This window comes from Esox lucius, chromosome 14, assembly GCF_011004845.1.
Source record: "Esox lucius isolate fEsoLuc1 chromosome 14, fEsoLuc1.pri, whole genome shotgun sequence".
NCBI lineage: Eukaryota > Metazoa > Chordata > Actinopteri > Esociformes > Esocidae > Esox > Esox lucius.
Window position 1 is genome coordinate 16,361,305 of NC_047582.1, and position 26,800 is coordinate 16,388,104.

The 26,800-nt window shown below is 42.8% G+C and overlaps 1 protein-coding gene across 2 annotated transcripts; it reads left to right on the forward strand.

Moving 5' to 3' along the window:
• The first annotated feature begins 486 nt into the window (after positions 1 to 486).
• fam78ab (family with sequence similarity 78 member Ab) lies at positions 487 to 16,427 on the forward strand. 2 transcript variants are annotated; one of them, XM_010877984.3, is made up of 3 exons: positions 487 to 742; positions 2,001 to 2,304; positions 11,507 to 16,427. In XM_010877984.3, exons 2-3 carry the CDS (start codon positions 2,042 to 2,044, stop codon positions 12,030 to 12,032), a joined length of 789 nt encoding a protein of 262 aa, XP_010876286.1. In that variant the 5' UTR covers positions 487 to 742; positions 2,001 to 2,041; the 3' UTR covers positions 12,033 to 16,427. The 2 variants fall into 2 exon arrangements, with proteins under 2 accessions (XP_010876286.1, XP_010876285.1); XM_010877983.3 differs by having other exon boundaries at positions 487 to 2,304.
• The last annotated feature ends 10,373 nt before the right edge of the window (positions 16,428 to 26,800 follow it).

Sequence of the window (26,800 nt, forward strand, 5' to 3'; positions counted from 1 at the left end):
ATAACCCCCAAATAAATAATAAAGGATTACTGCAAATCAATACAAAATGAACATTAGCCTACATTATAAAATGTATTTCACCCTATAGATAAAACATAAAAAGTGTTATTCTCAAGAGTAAATTAAAAGTACAGCTCACAGGCTTGAACGTAAGATAACTCAGTTAATTAAGTATGCACACTTTTAAATAATTTGCATTGTCATAACATTTTTAACGAGGTATCTTAAGAATTGTATATGCATCCAAAGTAGATATAGGCTTTAGGCCTACACTACAGTCCTTAACCAACTACCAAAAAAGTAAATTAAATTATATGTAAACATTTCGAATGCAGTCGTATTCCTATAATAGCCAGACTAATTGGACTCCATATAGCAAGAATCCCATCACTACATTTCCCAGAATGCTTGCAATGGGGAGGGGAAGTGTCGTTTCAAAGGTACTTAAATAAAGGAGCTGCAGCTGAAGCTGCTAAAACAGACCAATGCGGGAGGGGGAGCCTGCCGTGTCCGCGATGGGACCGTCGCTGAGAAATGACAGTCTGTCTTGAAATTGGGACTAAATTACACTCAAACGACAGGGATTGGGAGAGAGCCTGTTGGAGTTATCGGACATTCCATAATAAGTAATCAAATTGGTATTTATTAGTAAAAGAAGACATGGAACCAAACGGAGAGAGGAAAGTTGACCTGGTTGCCTTTGAATGTTGCGGTGTTCATTCTAACCCACGATGAAATAAATGTAAGTTGAAATGATACCATAAAGGACCTTCAAATTAATCTCAAGCATAAGAAAGAAAGGAACAACTGTGAAGATAACGGAATTACTCCTCCAACCACGCGCGTACTCATCTAGTGCAGTCAAGAAACTGTCTTTAGGGACAAAAATTACAAGTGAAATTTAGAAAATATTGGTTCTAAAACACCTTTTGAAATCCAATATCAAATCGTTTTATTTTAGTTTGGCTAAACATTTCACTAAAGCAATTCCTTTTTGCATACCATATCAGACAATTTGCGTCGACTTAAGGTAGGGACAGCAGGCTGTTTATGATAGGCTATATTTTTTCCCCTTCTACAGACTAATCCCCGTGCAGTTTTAGGCTATTGTATGATTGAACGCGGGCGATGTTTCTGTTGCAGTGAGAACCATCAAAACTTACTGTAGATGGGTTATATATTAATAATTACATTTTGATATGATTAAATTAATATGCACGCACATCGAATTTACGTGATAATTATTATGTGTCATTGTATTATTACTATGGCATTAAATGTCAACAGTTTTTTGTTACATAATTAATACGTTGCTCAACGCAAGCAATTACTGACTGCTGCCGTACTATCTACACAACAACTGAAACCCCTCACTAGTGACCGAGCTGGTGGTAAATGAAAAATGGAATGAATAACCGAGAGAAAAGTAAATTTTAAGCACACTCGAGAAAATGAAAATGGACATGAATAGGCTCACAAATGGGAAGCTTTAAGTGCTAATATGACGTCGAAATGTTACGTTAGCAGTTTTTGTAAATTATGCTTAGGTCATAATTAGCAAACCTGCCGTATTAAATGTGAGCGGTAGCTGGTCTACTGTACATCTCGGATGGCCGCTTCTCGTGTGATTGTTATACACCATACATCGGAAAAGGCACTTCTATTGATGGAGGAAGCTTCAAGAAAAGGAAAAGAAAGTTGCATCAGCACTCTTTTGAAGTGAGCGGATATGGCCAACGGAAGGCAGAAATCAATCTTCTGTGAATTTGATCAGAAATCTTTCATTATTGAGTAAAAACAGTACATTTTCCCTCATAGTGTTGGAATACAGACCTGGCTGCAAAATGCATGGCTTTTGTGAACATAACGAGATAGCCTAGTCATTCTCAACGGAGAACACTGGCCATTTTTTTGGTCTTTTTTAATAGTATTTTTTAACTATTGAAAATGTGGATGCAATTGTGAATTTGTTGGTGTTTCCATGCGTCTTTCTCCTCCAGACCTCGGGACGGTATTGTGGATTGTATTGCTATTTAATGCAATGGGCTGTATCCAGAGTATCAGGTGTAAGCCTAAGAGTTTCCGTGAAAGTATCATCGTACTCGAGGTGAACTCCTCCATCGACGCTAATCCAACCAGCATCGACGAGTCATCCAGCGTTGTTTTACGCTATCGGACACCGCACTTCCGAGCCTCGGCAGGGGTACTAGTGCCGCCGGTGGCCAGTAAAGAGACATGGACAGTTGGCTGGATTCAAGCATGCAACCACATGGAGTTCTACAACAAGTATGGAACTAAAGGGATGTGAGTATCAAGCAAACCTAACCCACATAAAAAGTTCATTTATTAAACCATGAGCATTCTAGGTGTGCTCCAAGTTCACCAACAGGTGAGAGATAATACCTTTCTTTACTTTAGGGCTGCGGTCTGATCATGTGCAGAGACAATTTGAGTGAACTAAGACCTAATAAAAAAAGTCGGAATTAACACGCCAGACAAAAAATACCTTCCATACATACATTCGATGAACTCCATTATTTAAATTCTTCATGTTCGTCTCTCAGTAGCATCAGCACTTGCACCTCAAATATGGACTGCTTAAAAAAATTAAGGGAACATGTAATCATTACAGTATAACACCAGGTCAATTCAACTTCAGGGATATCATACTGTCCAGTTAGGAAGTATAAGCGATTGTGAATCAGTGTCATCTGTTTGGTTCAAATGGAAGTGACAATAGGTGCACAACAGCAAGACAACCCCCAAAAAGGGAATGGTTTTGCAGGTGGTGGCCACAGACAATTGCCCCCTCCTTATCCTTCCTGACTGATCCTTCTCTAGTTTTGTGTTTTGCTAGTGCCCTTGTCACTACTCATAGCATGAGGTGGTACCTGCAGCCCATTCAGCTTGCACAGGTTGTTCAGCTCCTCCAGGATGGAACATCCATATGTGCTGTCGCAAGAAGATTTACTGTGTTTCCCAGTACAGTCTCAAGAGATACCAGGAGACGGGCCTTTAACACAAGGAGAGATGAACAGGACCGTAGAAGGGCATCAACCCGGCAGCAGAATCAGTATCTGCTCCTTTGTGCGAGGAGGAACAGGAGGAGCACTGCCAGAGCCCTATAAAATAACCTCCAGCTGGGGGCTTGTGTGCACATTTCTGACCAAACGGTCAGAAACCGACTTCATGAGGGTGGCATAAGGGCCCAACATCCTCTAGTGGGACCTGTGCTCACAGCCCAGCATCATGCAGCTTGATTGGCATTCCCCAGAGAACCCCAGAATTGGAAGGTCCGCCATTGGCACCCTGTTCTCTTTACAGATGAGAGCAGTTTCACACTGAGCACATGTGACAGACATGAAAGAATCTGGAGATGCGTGAACGTTATGCTGCCTGCAACATCATCCAGCATGACCGGTTTGGTAGTGGGTCAGTGATGGTCTGGGGAGGCATATCCTTGGAGGGTCGCACAGATCTCCACGTGCTAGCCAACGGTACCCTGACTACTGTTAGGTACAGGGATGAAATTCTCGGAACCATCGTCAGAACTTACGCTGTTGCAGTGGGCTCTGGGTTCCTCCTGGTGCAGGACAGTGCCCAGCCTCACGTGGCCAGAGTGTGTAGGCTGTTCCTGGATGACGAAGGCATTGATGCCATTGACTGGCCCTCAAGTTTCCCAGATCTGAATCCAATTGAGAATGTCTGGGATGTTATGTATTGGTGCATCTGATGCGCCAAGTAGTGCCACAGACTGTCCAGGAGCTCATTGATGCCCTGATCCAAGTCTGGGAGGAGATTCCTCAGGACACCATCCGCTGTCTCACCAGGAGCATGCCCAGATGATGTCAGGAATGCATACAGGCACGTGTGGACGATAAATACTACTGAGTCACATTATGAGTTGCCATGATGAAATTCACATCAGTTGGAACAGCCTGTGTTTTCAATTGTTTGCTTTGATTTTTAGTGTGAGTTTGAATCCAGCCCTCAGTCGGTTGGTGATTTTGGTTTCCATTGACTGTTGTTATGTCATTTTGTTATCAACGAATTACACAATGTACAGTAAAGACTTCAATCTTTAATATATATTGTTCATCGAGACCTGATGTGTGCTTTAAGTGTTCCCTTAATTTTTGTAGGCAGTGTATTTTCAGATAGATCAGAGGTGGTAACTCCAGAAGGTTGGTAACTCTAGTAGTCAGCTCACACTGGCACCATGGTGACTATCCATGGGAAAAGTTACTAATATAATCCAGAGCGAATTATGTCAGCAAGTAGTATGTTGAACCAGCAACATCTAAACCCCTTAGTAACTACAAAAATACATTTACATACATTTTATGTTAATTTACTGAAGTGAATGTGGTGTGCTTGGTAGTCTTGAAGAATGTATTGTTGTGTAGTGATGGTAGGGATGGAATCTGCAATGATGGTTGGAGGCCTAGTGAGTGTAATAGTCTTAGGATCTTCACATATGGTAGTTATCGGTGTTGGTTTGCAGGTGTGGAATGTTATAGTGAGTTATACTGGGCTAGTATACTAGGCTGGAGTAAACACTATATAATAAGCAATATACTGTTTTTGTCTTTACATTCTGAACATTTTGTGGCAGTAATTTAACATTACAACATGGAAGCCTTGAGTCCACCGTTTAAATGAGTACATGTGATGAAGAGGTTAATGGATATCAACCACAACAACAGGGAATGTAATGGGAACAGGACAAATTCTAAACTCCTAAATCCCCCCTCCATATGAATTGGAGGTAGTCACTTGTACATTTCAAAAGGACCACTTCTAAATGCTGTACAGCAAAAAGAGCCATATATAAATGGACTAGTAACCAAAATGGGGGGCCTGTTACAATAAATAAATCATGCTGGGTGCCAGAGTCTGGAGTAGCGTTCTCTCAACTTCTGGCTACATATGCACCCTGGTGACAGGGGTGTGAGCCCTCACTTGGCTGACTGCTGTGGCCCTTCCTCACTGTTTCCCTCTACATGCCTGTCTCCTTCTACATACCTGTTTCCCTCTGCATACCTGCATATCTGTCTCCCTATACATACCTGTCTCCCTCTACGTACCTGTCTCCCTCTACGTACCTGTCTCCCTCTGCATACCTGCCTATCTGTCTCCCTCTACATACCTGTCTTCCTCTACGTACCTGTCTCCCTCTACGTACCTGTCTACATCTGCATACCTGTCTCTCTCTGCATACCTGTGTCCCTCTACATGCCTGTGTCCCTCTACATATCTGTCTCCCCAGTTACTCTTTCCTAGTGTACAGTTATTACAACAATAAAATATTTCCCCAAAAGCTTTTTACTGTAACTATTTACTGTTAGATCAGAGTTTTAGACTGTGTGCCAATGACAGCAGCCTTCTATGCTCCATGGTCTGTGTTCCATGACCTCCTTAACACACAACAAGCTTGCAGGAAAAGGCTGTGTTAGGACAAACAAGGAATACTTTAAAACAAGCTTGCAAGGACACCGTCTTAACGTCTGTAAATGTATTTTCCTAGTTAAGACAAATAACTGTACACAGTGAGATATTGGATATGCTATATGGATGGCTAGCAAAACCAGCAAGGCATAGCATGCAAATAGTATTTCTAAAACATGTTAGCAAGAAAGCCCAACACCTTGCTTTATTTATAGCCCAAAAAGTATGAATAGTATCAAAAAACTAGCACAGGGTCTTAGACCTGTCTGCGTTTTTAGATTTAACAGTGGATGACTAGCTAAGGTCCAGTGTTTTCCCATTGAAGTATATGGTCTTTGAAATACAGTGAGATTCATGCAAATGTGGTTCTAGTGTGAGGTTTCATTTGAAGGCAAATAATAATATCAGAGTATGGATGATTTCTAAGGTTTTGCATTGCTTTCAGAAAACTCATTTAATTACAACGATGCAGCACATTTTTAATCCTACTGCAAATCCATTTCCTATTCCAGAATCAAATCAATTATTAGATTGAAAAAAACCTCCATTTAACAAATTCCTGTTTTATTTATAATCTCCATGGGGATAATTTTTTAACCCTGTCTCTGTCATTCAATGCCTATAACTATTTATACATCTGACAGATTTGATAAAGTCAGCATAGTTTTAACAAATAACAAATAATTTTAACAAATAACACATTTTATGACACCCAATGGGCAATCACTTATGTGAAAGTTACATTATTTATAATTGTGTTGTTTGTACCTTAAAAGTGGCCATTGAGTTCATATTTAAGGCCAAAATCATATGGGTTTCATGCAACAAAACAATTCATACTGTACAGACAACAATAGCTCTTACATCATATAACTTTGATTCATGTTTTGGCTCCCATGACTACATGACACATAGTCAATATTGAAGTCAGGAAATGTATTGATAATTCTAAAGCATTGAGGTACATTTTTGTCGCCCTATTACCATGTAACTACTTTGAACTATGTATATTTTGTTTGTTTTTTCTGACAATGTCAATTGTTACCTGCTGACTTACCATAATCTAATTTTAGATATTTCGCATTACAGATACACTTGATACTTACCGCATTAAAGCACCAAAATACATATCTGAACAGTCAGATGTAAGGCTATGCATCATTACTTGATACAACTCTCTCTGCAAACACTTCCATGCACAGTGTTACAACATGACTTTCAAGATATTTTAGAGCTAACGGTTATAGTCTACATTCAGAGTCACTGTTTTTAGTACATAGAGAGCCACCCTTCATCTGGCTTGGAGACTGCTGACAGATGTCTGTTAAACAGATTCAGTTCGTTCCACATCCTGAGGCAGGGGACCACAAGCTGACGTATACCCAGAATGAAGAGGGTTTATCTTCACCAAGTGCAGCATGGGATGTTTTGCGTCTGCATGTCAAAGATTACACACACTGTCCCAATACAACAATCCCCTCCCCTCGCCTACATGACCTCCTCCCCTTGCCCTAGTCTGGCAGTCTGTTTTGTGTGTGTGTGTGTGTGTGTGTGATAATCTTTTGCTCTGGGCCTAAAGGGGAAATGGGAAAAACAATATGAATGCTTTGTAGAGAGTACAGAAACATGTCCTTCTACTCTGTAAACAAAGCATAATATGAAGAGTGACAAGAGGAGAGTGACAGAAAAGTAGAGAGGAAGAGATATGAAACCCTCTATCTCAGAGCAGCTATTTCCTCATATGGCTCAGACACTGCACATCCTCTCGTCTGGCCAGATCAATGAATACAAGTAAATGTGCCTCTCCACTTACATGGAAAAAAACATATTTCTGCTGATTTGGGGTTAAAAAGTGCCCTGGTAGTGAGATTTGCAAGAGTATACATTTGCATTTCTCACTTCTTACTTTTCTGTATACCTACCTTCTGAAAACAAGGACCACAAAAAAAATGTGTTGTTTGGCTTGACAAATGCTTTCACACATTTTCCCAGAGGTTGTCATTTTGAATGCAACCTCAGGGAAAAACAAAAGGTAACTTCTTTATTAACCCAGTTTGTTGTTTAAGAAAACAACTGTTCTCAGTATTGAGAATCCGGTTCTAATTGTCAACTTTGGCAGTACACATCCGAGGTGCTCTGGTCTAATTGAACAAGCAATTTTCTGTCAACTCAGGTACGTCCTGGTGTCTGTATCTGACAGACACTCATGCACACACATGCACATTGATGCTCAAGAATGCTGTGATTAATTACACTAAATCAACACCTGTCCAGCTGACCATCACAGTCTTGGTTCAAGTATTGACCAATCCGCTGGCTGACGAGTGTCTGGGAAGCCCCATGGGAAATACAAATTGTCTAGCGTCACCTGTGGAGGGGGAGGACTCCAAAGCTAACTGAGGTTGTGGGGATGGTGTGTTTTGGAAAAATAGAGGTTCCATCAACACTTTTCTTTAAATATTCAAACAGTAAGGAAGAGGGAGCTGTGAGAGTTCATTGTTTGGGTTCATTGTTTTCTTTGCCTAAAGAGTGCTTGCTTTAAATTGTGTAATTCTAGTCCTTTATAATGTTGTCATTAACTCCAATTCAAGGATTTTTGACTGTCTATACATTTTCTGAACAGGCTTCTTAGTAGCCACTGACATCTTTCATTCAGTAGACAATGGATTTTAAATTGCATTCCATAGCCAAAGATACAACAAATTGTTTTGAGTCCGACATTGTTATAGAAGCCCTACAGGGACTTGCTTTTTATCAGATAAAAATTTAAAGAAGCAACTGAGACAGTGAAATTACTTTTAAATAGGAGTCAAGAGGCATCATGTTGGACATGGAGGGGATTTTACACATGCCCAAACCGCCACCTGGCTTACATAATGTGCTTTATAGCCAAGATAAAAAGGGGATGTTCTTTAATATTTCTGTTCCCAAAATTTGATCTTATAATTAATCAAACTTCATGGTTTAAGGTCTCATGAACCAATCTCTTAATTGATAGGTTTGGCTACTTGGCAGATTTGGCCAAGAAAAGGTTAGCTTCCACTGAGAGAAAGGTAAGCTAGTCTTGGTTTTCATTCAAACAGATGTTCAGGTGATGGAGCCAATGGCAGTATTTGCTCACAATACAGAGTTGCTGGCAAAATGCTCTCACAAAACAAAATGTGAAGACTCTCGACAAGTTTGATGTGCAAAACATTGTCTGCAAATATCTAGGGGCCTAACATGCAGGGTCCTCTCTGCAAATATCTCAGGGCCTAGCATGCAGGTCCCTGTCTGCAAATATTTCAGGGCCTAACATGCAGGGTCCTCTCTGCAAATATCTCAGGGCCTAGCATGCAGGTCCCTGTCTGCAAATATCTAGGGTCCAAACATGCAGAGTCCCCTCTGCAAATATCTCAGGGCCTAGCATGCAGATCCCTGTCTGCAAATATCTAGGGGCCTAATATACAGGGTCCGATCTGCAAATATCTAGGGGCCTAGCATGCAGGTCCCTGTATGCAAATATCTAGGGGCCTAACATGCAGGGTCCTCTCTGCAAATATCTCAGGGCCTAGCATGAAGGTCCCTGTCTGCAAATATCTAGGGGCCTAACATGCAGGTTTCTGTCTGCAAATATCTCAGGGCCTAACATGCAGGGTCCTCTCTGCCAATATCTCAGGGCCTAGCATGCAGGGTCCTCTCTGCAAATATCTAGGGGCCTAACATGCAGGGTCCTCTCTGCAAATATCTAGGGGCCTAACATGCAGGGTCCTCTCTGCAAATATCTCAGGGCCTAGCATGCAGGTCCCTGTCTGCAAATATCTAGGGGCCTAACTTGCAGGGTCCTCTCTGCAAATATATCAGGGCCTAGCATGCTGGTCCCTGTCTGCAAATATCTAGGGGCCTAATATACAGGGTCCTCTCTGCAAATATATCAGGGCCTAGCATGCAGGTCCCTGTCTGCAAATATCTCAGGGCCTAACATGCAGGGTCCTCTCTGCAAATATCTCAGGGCCTAGCATGCAGGTCCCTGTCTGCAAATATCTAGGGTCCAAACATGCAGAGTCCCCTCTGCAAATATCTCAGGGCCTAGCATGCAGATCCCTGTCTGCAAATATCTAGGGGCCTAATATACAGGGTCCGATCTGCAAATATCTAGGGGCCTAGCATGCAGGTCCCTGTATGCAAATATCTAGGGGCCTAACATGCAGGGTCCTCTCTGCAAATATCTCAGGGCCTAGCATGAAGGTCCCTGTCTGCAAATATCTAGGGGCCTAACATGCAGGTTTCTGTCTGCAAATATCTAGGGGCCTAACATGCAGGGTCCTCTCTGCAAATATATCAGGGCCTAGCATGCAGGTCCCTGTCTGCAAATATATCAGGGCCTAATATACAGGGTCCGATCTGCAAATATCTCTGGGCCTAGCATGCAGGTCCCTGTCTGCAAATATCTAGGGGCCTAACATGCAGGGTCCTCTCTGCAAACATCTAGGGGCCTAACATGCAGGGTCCTCTCTGCAGATATCTCGGGGCCTAACATGCAGGTCCCTGTCTGCCAATTTTTAGGGGCCTTACATGCAGGGTCCTCTCTGCAAATATCTCAGGGCCTAGCATGCAGGTCCCTGTCTGCAAATATCTAGGGGCCTAATGTGCAGGGTCCGATCTGCAAATATCTCAGGGCCCAACATGCAGGTCCCTGTCTGCAAATATCTAGGGGCCTAATATACAGGGTCATTTTTGTAGTGTGTGAAAACGCTGCCTTAGCATTATTGATATGTTTATGCTAAGCCAAAGACATAAATGTACCGAAATCATTACGAGGTTGGTTGCCAACAGGCCTTTCTGATACCAATATGATATACATTATATGTATATAAAAAAATGTGGGTATTCCAATGGTTGTTGGCCCTAGTGCATTTGCACTGCTTATTCTACCTGATGCTATACCTATGTACTGACAAAAAAGACAACTACCCTGTTGTTCCAAGGGCACTGTGTCATAGCTGGATTGGTTTTATTTGCTCTCACTTAATCCACGTCAGTTCCCCATTAGTGGAGAGCTGCGTTCTCACATCCCCCCTCCAGAACAGGTTTCATATAGTTGTCACTTATTGTTTTCAAGGATAACACATTGTATTTCCATCATCGCGGGCAGACTGTTTTAATGTAGGTAAACTAGGGCCATGGTTAGAAAACAGAAAAGCAACTTCAAATGATTGAAATGTGTGTGGAACTAGCAGAGCCTACTGACACCACACACATCCACACATGCCCTCACGCACTAAACACCCCCTCTGGCCCACATAATCTAGCGCCTCTGTGAACGAATGCCCATGCATGGTTATCACAGTCATGTGACTGGTGATAAACGTTACCTGCAGCATTTCTGTCGATCCGCCACTTTTGGGAGAAAGGTCACCTTCCTCCTGCCAAGGGGGAATCAATAGGTGGCCTTCCCAGAGAGGCACCCAATGCCTCATTCCCATAATGTCACCCGCTGCATCTCAATACTCCAAACGAGTCCGAAGTGGTGTCTTTCCCTTCAGAGTTCACTCAAATCTGAAAGAAGGGCGTGAGGCAAAGCGGTGACAGTCTTCCATGGACAGGTCAGTGGTCAAACCAGAGGCCATATGAGTCTATTGGGAAGCCTTACCACACACCCCTGTTTTAGGCTGTAGGCTGTGATTGTGCTGGCCTGACCTGAATCTCAAAAAGCTAGCATGCTGGTTTCTGGAGGAAACCCACACAGTCCCCCTCACGGACAGTCGTACCCTTCTTATTCTCCAGCCTTTTATTAAACAGTTGGTGACAGCATATTAACATTAACAGGTCAGTCTATGCAGGAAAGCGATAACCACATGATTGCCACTTTAAAAAAAAGTCTCACCCTCGTTTCCAGTTCCATGTTAAAATATCTACAACCTCCTCATGTTTTCACACTAACAGTGGTCGAAATTTAGGTGGTAAATAAAGGTCCCATAGCCATGTGAATGATTGGCACCATCTTCAGTTTCGGAGTGAACTCTCTCTTCAAGCTTTCCTTCTGACTTACATCTCACTGCTTGCTTTGCCCTTCCAGGTCGAGCTGGGAACTCCCTGACCTGCGGGACAACAAGATCAAGGCCATCAGTGACTCGGATGGTGTCAATTACCCCTGGTATGGCAACACCACTGAGACATTCACCATTGTGGGCCCCACCAAGAAAGACACCAAGTTCACGGTCAGCATGAATGACAACTTCTATCCCAGTGTTACGTGGGGCGTGCCGGTGAGTGACAGCAACCTCCCGCAGCTCAGCAGCATCCACCGTGACCAGAGCTTCACCACCTGGCTGGTGGCCATCAACCAGGTCACAGCCGAGACCCTGGTGCTCCAGACCATTCGCTGGAGGATGCGGCTCCACATCGAGGTGGACCCTGACAAGCCCCTGGGCCAAAGGGCCACGCTGCGCGAGCCTGTGGCCCAGGAGCAGCCCGATGTCTTGGGCAAGAATGAGCCCATCCCCCCCAACGCCATGGTCAAGCCCAATGCCAACGACGCTCAGGTCCTCATGTGGCGGCCAAAGACCGGGGAACCCATTGTGGTCATCCCACCCAAATACTGACTGACCTCGGGGTGTTAAACGCTCCTCCTCTTCGCCACTCCTCTGCTTACATCTCACTTTTCCTTCCCTCTCCCTCGACTTCCATTCACCTTTCTGCTCCTTTTAACCTTCCCTCAAGCTACTTGCCGCTGTTTTTCTTCTGTTCTCTTTTTTTTGATGGAATTGTACAAAGGAGGGAGAGAGAAAGTGAAACAAGGACAAGAGCAGCTTGTAGAAATAGGGCAGTTGTTGCCTCAAAGTGGGAACTGGGGTGGACTTTAAAAACTATAGTGAACAAACTGCAACCATTCTACCTTCAAACTGGGTCGGGTTTCACTGTGCTAGACAAAGTCAATGCAAAAAAAGAAACGAAAAAAAAAAAATCAGATACTTTGCATTTTTGGATTTATTTTCGGGATTGGGGTTTGTGGTTGGGGGGGGTGGGTAGTGTGTGTTGGTTGATAAACAAAAGTATTTATGTTCATGATTATGTTCATGTTTATGTTCATGTTCATGTTTATGTACATGCGACAAACGTAAATGTGCAACATGTTACATACATGTCTACATGCACACAGTTTGCGTATACCAGTTGTATTCATATTTATGGGCTGAGAAAGAGTGAATTTCTTCTGAATAAGCGCTATTTTGTGCTCCACGCATGAGTGATACGTAAAAACGACCTGCATCGGGATGTAGAAACATTTAGTACTTTTTTAAACATGCAAGACATTCAATCCATGCTGCCTTAAGTTTACATCGCTTTTCACTGCAAACTTTTAGCCTTAAACCAAGTGTAATGCCCTTTACCTCTGGTGTCTCTTCTTTCATTCAGACTGTTTGAGCTGGTGTGTGTGGGTTTAGGAACGGAACAGTGGCGTAGTCGGCAACAGGGAACAAAACTGGTTCCTGAAACCGCTGGAAACCCTTTTGATACCACATTAAAAAAAGAAAGCCATTCAAGCAAACCTTTTCATTGCACATGTAATGCATGGCTCTGTAAAAGGTGTTCTGACGACATTCAATCCCTTTGAGACTCTCATTCAACTGACATTCAGTGTTGGCTAAGGTGGTCAACAACCAGAGAGCAAACAATCTTTCATCATATTCTATTTGTCTTTCACCACCCCCACCATCCCTGGGCCTGCTGGTGAACTATATCATATGCTGACCCTTACCTCCTCCATCCAATCACCTTTCTTCTCTCAAAAGAAGGGACGACTGCACCAGCACCTAATCAATACTGGTATTAATAAGCAATCATAGCAAGCAGCAGTCAGGGGAAATTACTGTGCGTTTCATAACCGGGGCAATAGGGAAATACAGTCCTCCATGCGATGCTATGGGAGATAAATCATTTTGGCTTCAGGGTCAGTGAGTGTGGATACGGGCTGGGGCTGTGCAGAGGTTAACTGAATGCTCCGCGGTTCTCCTCTATAGTCTGTCCTTCCTCTCCTCACCGTCGCTGCTTCTGTTACTCATCCACGTGCATCTCATACTGTCCACGCCCTCTTCTCCCTCTGCTGTGCCCTGTCCGTTTCCTTGAACTTCCGTGCTCCCTCCATCCATTCTTCCCTACCCCCTCTCTACACCCTGTCCTGGTGTGGAGGATGGGCAGGCAGAAATGGGCATGTGAGGCTCAGCCTGGCATATAGATGACCCACTTCTGGGGGTTTCCACTGCCAGTTGTAGCTTGATGCACAAATGTGGTGCTTTTCTCTCTCTCTTCTAACAGGGACACCAACCAGCTAGCCAAATACCTTCATAAATGAGACTCACTTGTTAATCTGAGGGCAGGGCAGCTTTAGTCAGAGCGGAGATCTCTCATCAGGGAGAGAGAGGAGAGGGGTGAGGGACTGCTGGGGTGTAGAATTTGGCCTGAGACTTTTTATCTCACATGGCATCATCAATGACAATAACAACATTAGCTGTATGTACTTAAAAGAGACAGACCGACTGTTGTGATTTTTAAGACTAGGGTCAATTTGAAGTGGTTGAGAAAACAGCAAGACATACGTATTATTCGTCTTGATATTGTGACTTGTTTTTGTGGTTTGGTCTTTTTCAAATTGAACTCAAATCTGCTTACAAGATGATAAATCAACCAGATATCAACTACAATTTGTCTATGATCTGACATCTGTCAGATTAGAAAAAACAGAGTCGGTAGCAGGCAGCTTAACAGAATGAAAAAAGAAACAAAGCTCAGAAACCAGACAGCCTTTCCAAACCAGACATTAAATATGATAACTATTATACATGTTTACTGCAGGATGCAGCTCCCCCTTGTTATAATTACATTTCGGACCTACGTAATAGCCTTATCGGGATGGTCCTTGTCGCCCTTTGTTGGCTGTATGTGATAGCTGCGGTTCTGGAATCAATCATCTGTGCACAAGAGGCAAGTGCAGTCATTATTAGATCTGCTGTGAAATACTAAGGCCCTTCAGACACACTGCTGGCCTGTGCCAAGGCAGGCTGGAGTGAAGTATGGTGAACTCCTGGGCAAGAGGACAAAGGTCAGTGTTAGAGGGAGGTCGGATGGAGGTGAAAGGTGGTCACAGTGGGAATCAGGCTAGGGCTGATGAAATGACATAGAGTGCTGGGTTTTGGTGGTGTCAATCTAGCCTGCTGAGTGGGTTGTTGGAACTCCAGACGGCACTGCTTGACACCATGTGTTAAAAACCTTGGCACCATCAGTAGCTGGCTAGCTGTCTTATTTCATGACCAAAATACTCTAATTGATCTGTTGCTGCTGTTGAAGTAAGTCTCTGTCTGCACACACAAACACATACCCACTTGAGAGGTCACAAGGGAAGAGGCAACACATAGCCACTAGATTTCCTGAAACACATACCCACTAGAGAGGTCACAAGGGGAGAGGATTTCTTCAGTGTCTGACAGTGCTGTTATGTTCTTCTGATCTCATAATGTACAAGTGCTTGCTCAAAACATGTCTCTAATAGATATCTGGTTTCAGAAACTGACATTTAAATGAAAACTGAGTACATTTATTATTTACAATGAAACTGGTTTTGGCAGTAGCATGAGTATGGCATCGGACATGTAAATGCCTTACTCTGCTTCTCTGAGTTGGCGTAAGGTCTAAGATGAAGTAATTATACAGCATATTTAAACACTTTTTTAAAGCAATTATTTTAATAAGCCCATGTAAACATTTTATGAGTTCCATGAGTGTCTTGCTTATGCACATGTGCCATCACCAGCAGCACTAGCCTACGCCTTATACGTGAGCGAAGTGTGAATGCATCTTAGGATTACTTTTTACACACAAACTTAACATGTCCAAATTCATTTATCAAATCTGATCAGATCAGCCCAATTATGGGTTGCTGTAGACAAGATTATAAGAGAAATTGTTGTTCTTGCAAAGCATGTAAACATTTAAATCCAACTATTACATTCATTGGATTCTCACAACAAACATATTATTGGTTGCATGTAACATACTCATTCCTGTGAGGTTATTAAGCCATTATTGAACAAGTGCAATTCATGGACTTGATGTCTCTGTCTGGGGGTGTGCCACTGATTAAAGACTTCCTTTCCTAAATCCACAGTTCCTAGTTCTGAAGGCTTCCAGCTTTTCCATGGATCTTCATGTAAAAGAGTCCAAACAGCCCAGCAACACACTATAGACCAGCAGAGAAGGTTTCCATTGTAGTTTAACCAATAACATGCCCAAGCTCACTCTCAGGACCACTCATCATTGTTTTTTTTAACCTGATAGGATATTCCAATCTCCCTGCACCACTGACTAGGTTTTTCGTAGAGACCAATGACTAACCATAGCAAATGATACTCCATTGGCTCCGATGTCCCATTTCCCATGTCTTTGTTGGTTTCTCTTCTGAAAAGTGATTTAATATATTTTGCAGCACTGAAACAAATATAAAGTCTTTTTTTTTTTAGCTTTGTCATCCACACTGATACTTGAAAATGGAACAGTACTGGCAAATATTTAAAGCTGTGAAAATGCACAATGTAAAAAAAAATATATACAAATAATGAAAAAGTGGTATTTTTCATGAATAAATAAACATTTGCAAATGTTATCTGTTCTCTGTCACCTTTCTCCTAAATGTGACGGCAACATATACCAACTGTCACATAGGGTGATTCTATCTACAGATGTGATTTGCCAAAGAAATGCAACACCTAAGCTTTTATCAACTGAGACACTAAAAATTAATTTGAACACTGAAACTTCCCCCCTACTTAACAGTGTGTGGTTATGCTGTATTTGAAGGTTTTCACTATAATACACACAAACATCACTATGAACATCATGTAAACGTCAATCATATACAAACTAAGGAAAACATTCATTTCAGATCATGTCAATAGGCAGTTTACCAGCAGTTAATCATGAAATAAAGTAATCCAGAAAAATTACATGGTGCATTTCCTGACTTGGTTTTGGAGTGCAGAAATGAAAAACCCAACTAAAGGCCAGAGTTTATTCTTCCCCCGCTTTGGATCAGAATGCCTTAATGGGCAATTACCACTGTATGTATTTGACTAATCACTGTATTCGCCATCAATCTAGTGTGATACTTCTTGTTTCTACCTCGTGACTCAAGCCTAGAAAAAGTAGAGACATAAATGCCATTTTTTTCTGTACAACTCAGCCTAACTGGATTACATTGTTTCCAGTGTTGCAATTAGAATTGTCAGGTATCGACCTAACAAAATATGGGGAATAATTTAGGTTATCTAAAATGTCTAATTTATATCAACATGATTTAGTGGATAAATCAGTCTATTCAAGGTCCCAATGATCACATTGTCTGCCAATCTAGATCGAAACCAGGGGAGTGAACACCTCCATGAATTCAGTCAATCAATGGCTTTTACTTACTTACTGTGTCAAGGGAAGGAACCATGTTATCCACCAGGGACCCCAAGGACCAGGAGTTGGCCAACCTGCTGTGTTATATTGATCCTATCATTCCTGATGTAGAGGGGAAGTGAGAAAGGGGGAAATAGGGGAGGTCCTTGAGCTCTTTCAGGGCTTAAACCAAATAGGTTTGACAGTCACAGCGGTACTGTAACCTTTAGAGTTGTCCTCAATGAAATGGAATTATTCATGTGCCTTGAGAAAATAGCTTTACTTTTCATGCAGAATGGTAGGACGGAGCATTTTTGGGGTCGATGGTGCTGACTTTGGGAAGGGATTTGAGCACCAATGCCTCATTTCAATGACCTTGAATGAGACCAACAAGCGATGTAAAGAATATTTTTTGGGATCTTTACTTTCCTATGTGTTTTTGTTCATTTGGGAATGTGTATGCATGTGTGAGACAGGATCTATGGCAGGCCTTCTTCAGGGAGCTACATCAGTTCAGAGCCAGACTGAGTTATGACATAAAGCAGACTGGACTTGGGGTTTACAGTACAGTATTGGAAGGAGAGGTGACATTTAGATTGGACCCCAAGGCTGCCTCTCAGAGAGCAACTGGAGAAAAGGACAGGCAACTAGAATCACAGCCACCGCACTGTCAACTTGTTTACAGGTTCTTATGTAGGTTTTCTGAAAATTGGAGTGTCAATAGTTTTGGTGAAGCGACGTGGTCATAATTTAGGCATTACATTTGCACTGCGTAGCTCCTTTCAAAACCTTGATTACTTACTGTACACAATGACTTGATATGTACATTTTAACACGTGCATATTTCCATTCAGTATAACTACACATCATGAGCGATTATTTACTGTATTGCATAAATAGTATTGTGTACAAACCTCCAATCTGAGCAGTAATTTCATCCAGTGACAGTTCTCATTGTACCTTCTTTTAGCCATGGGCGGCGAATGATTGACAACCCATGTTGTGAGAATTCCATCCCTTCCTTTCTAGGTGATGAAGTTAATAATTGAAATAGTAAGGGAAGACGTTATTCGACTGATGCGAGTATAGGTGACTGACTGACTGGCTGGTGCTTTTGAAGCAGGAGTGGAATTGGGAGAGTGTGCTGTATTGTCCGCTGATGTGAGCAGAATATCAAACTCCTCCACTGGCCCTGCCATAAACAACCTCCCAGGGAAGGAGACAGTCTTTCCATACTTTATCATGGTCTCTCTCTTCCTTTTTGTTCCCTTTTTCTATCTCACGAGCAAAGGGTATCCATTCAATTTGTAGCGGATTTTCATGCAAATATTATAAGACCTGCATAATAAAATGAGCATTTTTCCATTGTGTTCCCACTAATACCGTCAAGATAAAAAAAAAAACGCCAAATCTGTCATAAAATCAACCATTTACTACTTGCATAATTGAACAATCAATTCATATGTTCCACATAAAACCGTCAAACAAATTCATTATCATCTCATAAAAGGGATTCATCGTTACAGTGTAAAGCGCTCACAAGTTCAGCCTATCAATGCACTGGTACTGCTTAATATGGTTCCATTAAGCCAGGACGTTTCCCTCGTCAGCCAATGTGTGTGACAAATTGGACAAAATCGTATATTGTTACGCAAAATGTTCTGACTGCAATATCATAGTGTCATTGGTGCCTGTAGATTCTACAGAAACTGTGGAATCTTGGGAGAGACCACCTAATAAACTGCCTGCCTTCCCCAGGTGTACTGGGAGGATGACAGAACATGTATGTACACCGATCAGCCATAACATTATGACCACCTGCCTAATATTATGTAGGTCCCTCTTTTGCCGCCAAAACAGCCCGGACCAATTGAGGCATGGACTCTACTAGACCTCTGAAGGTGTGCTGTGGTATCTGGCACCAAGACGTTAGCAGCAGATTCTTTAAGTCCTGTAAGTTGCGAGGTGGGGCCTCCATGGATTGGATCTGTTTGTCCAGCACATCCCACAGATGCTCAATGAACTCATTGTTGACCCAAGGTTTCCCATCAGAACATTGCATAAAGCATCACACTGTCTCCGCCGGCTTACCTTCTCCCCATAGTGCATCCTGGTGCCATGTGTTCTCCAGGTAAGCAACGTACACACACCCATCCATCCACGTGATGTAAAAGGAAATGTGATTCATCAGACCAGGCCATCTTTTTCTATTGCTCCGTGGTCCAGTTCTGATGCCCCCGTGCTCATTGTAGGCGCTTTCGGCAGTGGACAGGGGTCAGCATGGGCACCCTGACTAATCTGTGGCTACGCAGCCCCATACACAATGCACTGTGTGTTCTGACACCTTTCTATCAATACCAGTATTAACGTTTTCAGCAATTTGAGCTACAGTAGCACGTCTGTAGGTTTGGATCACATGGGTCAGATTTCGCTCCCCATGTGCATCATTGAGCCTTGGCCGCCCATGATCCTGTTGCCGGTACACCGCTTTTCCTTCCTTGGACCACTTTTGATAGGTACTGACCACTGCAGACTAGGAACACCCCACAAATCCTCTGACCCTGTCTCCTAGCCATCACAATTTGGTCCTTGTCAAAGTCACTCAGATCCTTACGCTTGCCCATTTTCCCTGCTTCTAACACATCAACTTTGAGGACAGAATGTTCACTTGCTGCCTAATATATCCCACCCACTGACAGGTTATCAGTGTTATTCACTTCACCTGTCAGTGGTCATAATGTAATGGCTGATCGGTGTATATACAGCTCTGGAAAAAATGAAGAGACCACAGCACCTTTTTCTTTCCATTTCAAAAAAGGAAAGTTTTGAGTGAGGAACAGAAGCGTTCAGTTTGCAGTGGTCTCTTAATTTTAACCATTCTGTTCCTCACTCAGAACCTTCCTTTTTGACTTTTTGGAAAGGAAAGAAAAAAGTGCACTTGTCTCTCAATTGTTTCCAGAGCTGTATAAAGGCTTTTTCATTTTATTCTCTATTTGGGAATAGCTACTACGTTAACATACTGTGGTTTCCAACCTGAGGGCTTTACTTGTCCCTATTGTTTAACTCCTAAGTCCATACATTTGACTGGTACTGTAGATGATTGAGTTTTCTTCACACTTTCCCACAGGATCATATCAGCTAAGAAGTCACACAACGCTCATCAACTCTGTTATTGGTGCTAAAATCAACTCACTTTGCAGTTTACATACAGTAGTGCATCTATATGTTTCCTGTGAGTCTACCTCTAAGTGATATTAACAGGGCCCCACAGATTGCGTTAGAAGGTGAATCCCGATACATGAAGTCTGTGTGGGTATGGACATCCCCATTGAAGTCATGTGCCATTTTAACATAGTCAAGTGGACGGGCCATTCCAACTCTGTCCTTTTAGATGACCCAGTTGGACGTCATCAGGAATAATCCACCAATTAAGTTGAAAATATTACCCATACCCAGTTGACTGGGTCATTGAGAAGAATGAAATAGAAAATACCACCCACAGGACTGTACAGCAATGGCGGAGGCCATCAACAATAAAACAGCTGCGATACACAAGATGAGAGGAGAGAGAAATGTCTGGCTGCCCGTCTCTCCCTCGGTGCTGTCTGAAAGTCCCTTCACGCTGGGACTTGTACCACTGGAGCATCTGCGTTCATGCTGTCAGTGCTTGGGCAGCGGTACAGAACATGGACTAGTTCGTGTGTCAGTCAAAGCCCTGTGTTCTTCATGGGGAGATAGGAGCGTTGGGATGGAACGGGCCGCTCCAGGAGGAACCAATCACAGGGCTGATACTGACTGTGGCCATTCAACTGGGAACGGGGTGGAAATGCACATCACATGACAGAACCAGGTGCGACTGACAGAGAAGAATACAACAAGCTTAATCTCACGTGGGCTGATTCTGCACGTTATCTGTCAAGGCACACTTTTGATTACATGCATCATTAGTCCCTCGTTTGTAGTTTCTGTCCCAGCGTATGTCTAAAAATCATAGTGCTAAACAACCTAAATGAACACGAGTTCAACAACACAAATACAGGCCTTGCCCTAATACAGTGGCAACAACAATCTCTCACAGTGAACATGTCAAATACATTATTCATTATGAGCTTTGTTACAAGTAGGTGTATGCTAACAATCTAATGCGTTTGTGCGTCTGCACGTCCCATGTAGGATTCTTAGCCACTACTCCAGTGGCGTTCCCCTCATCATCATCATACAAAACATGTGGCGTTTCTTTCCCCCATACTTGTCTTATGACAATTTGTTGATGTCAAATCTCAGTTACGCCCTGACTCATTGCAATCACTCCACAGAAGGTGGTGGGGGGGGGGGGGGGTTGAAGATGATACAGCTGTACTGTGAGGCTGCGACCTAGAGCGAGGCATATTTGTTGTTCTCTACCCTAACCACCAGGGAACGGGCAATAAGGCAGTTCAGGACCCAGTCTGAAAGGGTGGTGTTCAGTTCTAGTGTCCTGATTAACCATTAAACACATTCATGGTGTTTTGAGCAAAAACTTGAAATTCTTTGGAGTGATGAATCACGCTTCACTATCTGGTAGTCAGGTGGACGACTCTGGGTGTGGCAGATGCCAGGAGAATGCTACCTGAATGCATAGTGCCTACTGTATAGTTCGGTGGAGGAGGGACAATGGTCTGGGGCTGTGTTTCAGGGTTTGGGCTAGGCTCCTTAGTTCCAGTGAAGGGTTTTCTTATTGCTACGGGATACAAGAACATTTTAGACAATTGGGTGCTTCCAACTTCGTGGCAACAGTTTGGGGAAGGCCCTTTCCTGTTCCAGGATGACTGTGCCCCTGAGAACAAAGCGGGGTCCATAAAGACATGGTTTGAAGAGATTGGTGTGGTGGAACTCGAAGGGCCTGCACAGAGCCCTGACCTCAACCCCACTGAACACCTTTGGGATGAATTGGAAGAGTGATTGTGAGTCTGGCCTTCTCGTCCAGCATCAGACGAGAAGTGACCTCACAAATGCCCTTTTAGCTGAATGGGCACAAATTTTCACAGAGACACTCGAAAATCTTGTGAAAAGCCTTCCCAGAAGAATGGCATCCGTTATAGCTGCAAAAGGGAGACCAACTCCACATCAATGCCAATAGTTTTGGAATGGGATATCCAACAATCTCATATAGGTGTGACGGTCTAGTGTCCACATACTTTTGGCCATAGAGTGTATATCTTGCTTGCTCCTGATAGCGTGGAACCTGTCCTTCGCATCATCCAAACTAGATAATGCTGTTGATTGCTGGAGGGAAGTTAGGAGACAGCTGAAAAACGTAGATGTCAACCTTCACATTCAATCAACCGAGGAACAAATACAACATTTCTAGAAGGAAATTCCACAGAAAAGAAAGGATGACAACGCATCCCTGTGTTTGAGGTGTTTTATATATGAGGGTTCTTGCATTAAATATTACCAAACCTCAGACAAACTGGTATCTTTAATCTGTTAATCCACATCAACATACATCTGGTAGAAATGTTTTTTTTTTAAGGGACCTTGTCTAGATGTCACTAGCTGCATGTTATCCTATCTGGGTAGTTCAGTAAAACGCGCTTCTCAAACGTGTGTACTCTATTAGGCCCACACATTCCTCTGTTTAACATTCACAGCTATATTTAAAAGGGTCAATGCTCTCACTGCCTGTCTCTCTCCCCCAATCCCTCTATATATATAGAATTTATATATGTGTAATATATATATATATATATATATATGTGTAATATATATATGTGTTCACGGGTGTGCGTATAAAGGCACACTTTCATCCTCGCTATACTGTTTCACACCAGACTGCACACCTGTCCTCCTCTGTAATACTAAGTAATCACTTTGTGACTTTCCCTTACTGTAGCTATAGCAAAGTATTAACAGCTGAACTATTAATACGACAACGCTACAACGCTAAAATTAGGATAGCAGAGCAGTGCGGCAGTACCCCAATCCCTGGAACAATATAGCAGTTAGCAATGCGGAGCCATGGATCTGTATGGTTCATCCTTACTGGCCCTATGAGGCTCATCTCTACCTGGCTGCATCTCCACTGAATCCCCCCCAGAGGTTTCAACTGCTCCTCTGTCATGACTAGTCACCGATCAGTGTTCACTGTGGCTGTACTGCTTGCATTGTTTCCACTAGTTTATTGTGGAGGCACTCAACTCGAGCTTGAAGCCAAGCGATGAACTTTGAAACTTGCTTTGGAAAATTATAAAAGTATTTAAAGTATGAATAAAGCACGGCTTTTAAATAATGTACATATTTTCTCACAGTATACCATTCTCACAAATATTGCAAATAGACTCTTTCAAAGCTCAGTGTGGTGCTGTAAACTGTTATCTGCGTCAAGTTTTTCTTCAATTTCAACATTGCTATTATTAGAAACATGTTCAAACTGAGAGTTGCAGGTGTTTTAAACAAGTTCACAATTAGAATTCCTTAAGCTTTTTAGTTGCCATGGAGTTAAAGTGAATTACACATACAGAGCAATGGCTTCAAAAACAGATTACTGGAAAGAGGCAGATCTGGGTACTGTACAAGATAATCTTGGTTAAGCCAGAATTAAAATCTCATGCAATTCGTCAGAAGCTTAAGTATGGGTCCATACCTGTTAGTAAATGAGAATCAGAACCGTAACGAAGAGCTAAACCTCTTTCTCTTTGAAAGTTACAGGCAAGTCGTTGGCCAATATCCACTTCCCTTCAGGAACTAATGCTGCTTGTTAACTAATTCCGTTGAATGATGATAAAATCAAGGCTTTGTGACTTTGATAACTACATTATGTAATTAATTGAACAATATTTTTGTAGGCCATGGTCCTCAGTCGGAAAAGGGTGGCTTGCCCACTTCAGGTTGGTGGAGAGTGCCTGCCTCAAGTGGAGGAGTTTAAGTATCTAGGGGTCCTGTTCACGAGTGAGGGAAGGATGGAACGGGAGATTGACAGACGGATCGGTGCAGCTTCTGCAGTAATGCGGTCGATGTATCGGTCTGTCGTGGTGAAGAAAGAGCTGAGCCGCAAGGCGAAGCTCTCGATTTACCGGTCAATCTACGTTCCTACTCTCACCTATGGTCATGAGCTTTGGGTCATGACCGAAAGGACAAGATCCCGGATACAGGCGGCCGAAATGAGCTTTCTCCGCAGGGTGGCTGGGCGATCCCTTAGAGATAGGGTGAGAAGCTCGGTCACCCGGGAGGAGCTCAGAGTAGAGCCGCTGCTCCTCCACATCGAGAGGGGTCAGCTGAGGTGGCTTGGGCATCTGTTTCGGATGCCTCCGGAACGCCTTCCTGGGAAGGTGTTCCGGTCCCGTCCCACCGGGAAGAGACCCCGGGGAAGACCTAGGACACGCTGGAGGGACTATGTCTCCCGGCTGGCCTGGGAACGCCTCGGTGTCCCCCCGGAAGAGCTGGAGGAAGTGTCTGGGGAGAGGGAAGTCTGGGCATCCCTGCTTAGACTGCTGCCCCCGCGACCCGGCCCCGGATAAGCTGAAGAAGATGGATGAATGAATGAATGAATATTTTTGTAGGTACCTGAGAACTGCAGCGGAGGCGATAAGTTGGGGTGAAAGGGAAAAATTTGATGTGGACAAAGGCCATTTTGACTAATAACACTCCAGCACATTTTCTCCAAAAGAAAATCACAAAATTATTTAAGATTTGATCAATGTCTCCCCAATTCAAACCACCCACAACTGTTATGAGAGATAAATAAGCATTAACATACGACAGACCCAGCATTGCCAGGATAAAAAGGCACAATTCATTTCAGCGAGAAAGCCAGACGTGGTTGTACTGACATGAAACGTCTTGCAGCAAAATTGTTGAATAAATTCTGACAGTGCCTAGTGGTCATGCAGAAGATGGTGTACATTTTCCTAAAACCATCTTTGGTGGAATGGATCATGACACCAGTCAACAGAAACTTATACCGTACGACTACAGTGCCACAGTTATTGGCGCCCCTGAATTTAGGCCTTTTGTACTCTCTCTTTACAAAGATACAATAAGTCTACTCCTATAAGCATATACTACGCTATACTACGTACATTAGGTTATATGTAACTACACAGAGTAACTTGTGATTTTATTCAAGCATTCAGAGAGGGTCAAGTGAAATATATATTTTGCAGAGAGGACCATTGATTTCCTTGTTACCAGTCCAGCTTTAAGTATGCCTCAGAAATAACACAACTAACGGATCAGGTGCTAATGCTTTTGCAAATTAAACAAAGTGATTGAGGCAACAACATGAGAATAAAACCTCCAAGCAATAAGTTGATAAGAAATCCACCAACTCATCAGTTTACATACCGACAAACATGAACACCTCTATTTGAAATTAGTATTTAAATAATTCTTAATTAAGCTTACAGAACGCTGTCACATTATTAGGCAATCACATTTTCACTATCTAACTCCCCTAGTCCTGATCTGTTCTGGCCTTCATTGGCACTCATGACTATAGTTACAACCTTCCCTAAAGAGAAGCCTGGGATAGCTTAAAAACCGGATACCGCCAAAATGCTAATGACCCTGTCGTTCAAGGGGTCTCATTCCTTAAGGCAACCTCTTCTGGCAACCAGTCAGGCACATTATTTAACACTGCAACTAGTTCCCCACTACTACCAACAAGACATCATACCCCAGATTTATTCCCCCCTATGCTGAATACTCGTCCTAATTTCATAGAACAGTTTTAAGGACGTTTCTCCAATATTACTCCAACAATAGAGCAATTCAAAAGCAATTGTAGGGGTTTCATTATCTGTGTCTATTCTGTGCATTTGGTGGAAGTCCATTCTGGTGGTGACAGCATCCATTAGCTCAGTCACCACAGATTTCACCCTATTGGAATCAAACATGACTTCTGTCTAACAGGAAACAGAGTTATGAGTCTCTCTGAGATCAGGCTAATCGTTGTATCAAAATGCAGATTATCTAGATCTCAGACACTTTTTTTCACGCATTTGCCTACCAATCAAAACACCAGGAGAAACTCCTTGGTCAGAGACAATGGCTAAATCTACCAATGATCTGGAAGAACACCTCTGCCCTAACCCTCCCCGGTATGTATCTACCATACGCATCATGTCTCCATTTGGAATAGTCACACAATCGTTTGATTCAATCAAATAAAACATACAAATTGTAAGGTCCCTCTCAAAGAATCCCATGGTCACAAAGACAGGCGTTGAATAAATTCCATCCTTTATTCGCAATGTGACTCAATATGCTGGGAAAAGGTTAACAATTGATGACCAAGAATAGGTGTACTATAGATGGTCAGGTAAATTTAGCCGAAATGTTGAGAATTATGTTAAGGTTACAAAACCATTCAGGGGAAGGTACAGCTAAACTGATACAGTTATCCCAGATACAATACGAACGGGCAACCTTGGATTAGTAGACTGCTGTAACACCAGACCAACCTTCCTAACTCCATTTCCGTCTTTAGTAAGCAGACCATTGAGAACGTCAGTTTCCACACCACCACTGGCACTAACCCTGGTTGTAGTGCACGACTCAGCACTGCAGCTCCTTAAGCAGCTGTGGCACTCAGTAGCCCAGCTATCTCTATACAACAGAATAACAACAACCATAGCCCCCGGCCCTGTTATACAACTGCAGTCAAGAAGCAATAGGTTTTTATTGGAGCTCTGTAGTCATCCTGAAATCTCCATCCACAACATATATGCATATATGTACGTGCTAGGTCCACAGCATCCGCTAATCTTAAGCATGAGGAATATTCCCACAATGTACTGTCAGGATGGACATCTACAAAATAAACATTTGACAGTTTGTGGACACACTTCAACTATTGGTATCCAAGAAAGGTCATTCAAATGTTACATATTCCTGATATTAGCAAGGGACAATAAACTGTGATACGGAGAAGGTACAGCAAAGGATGACTGCAACA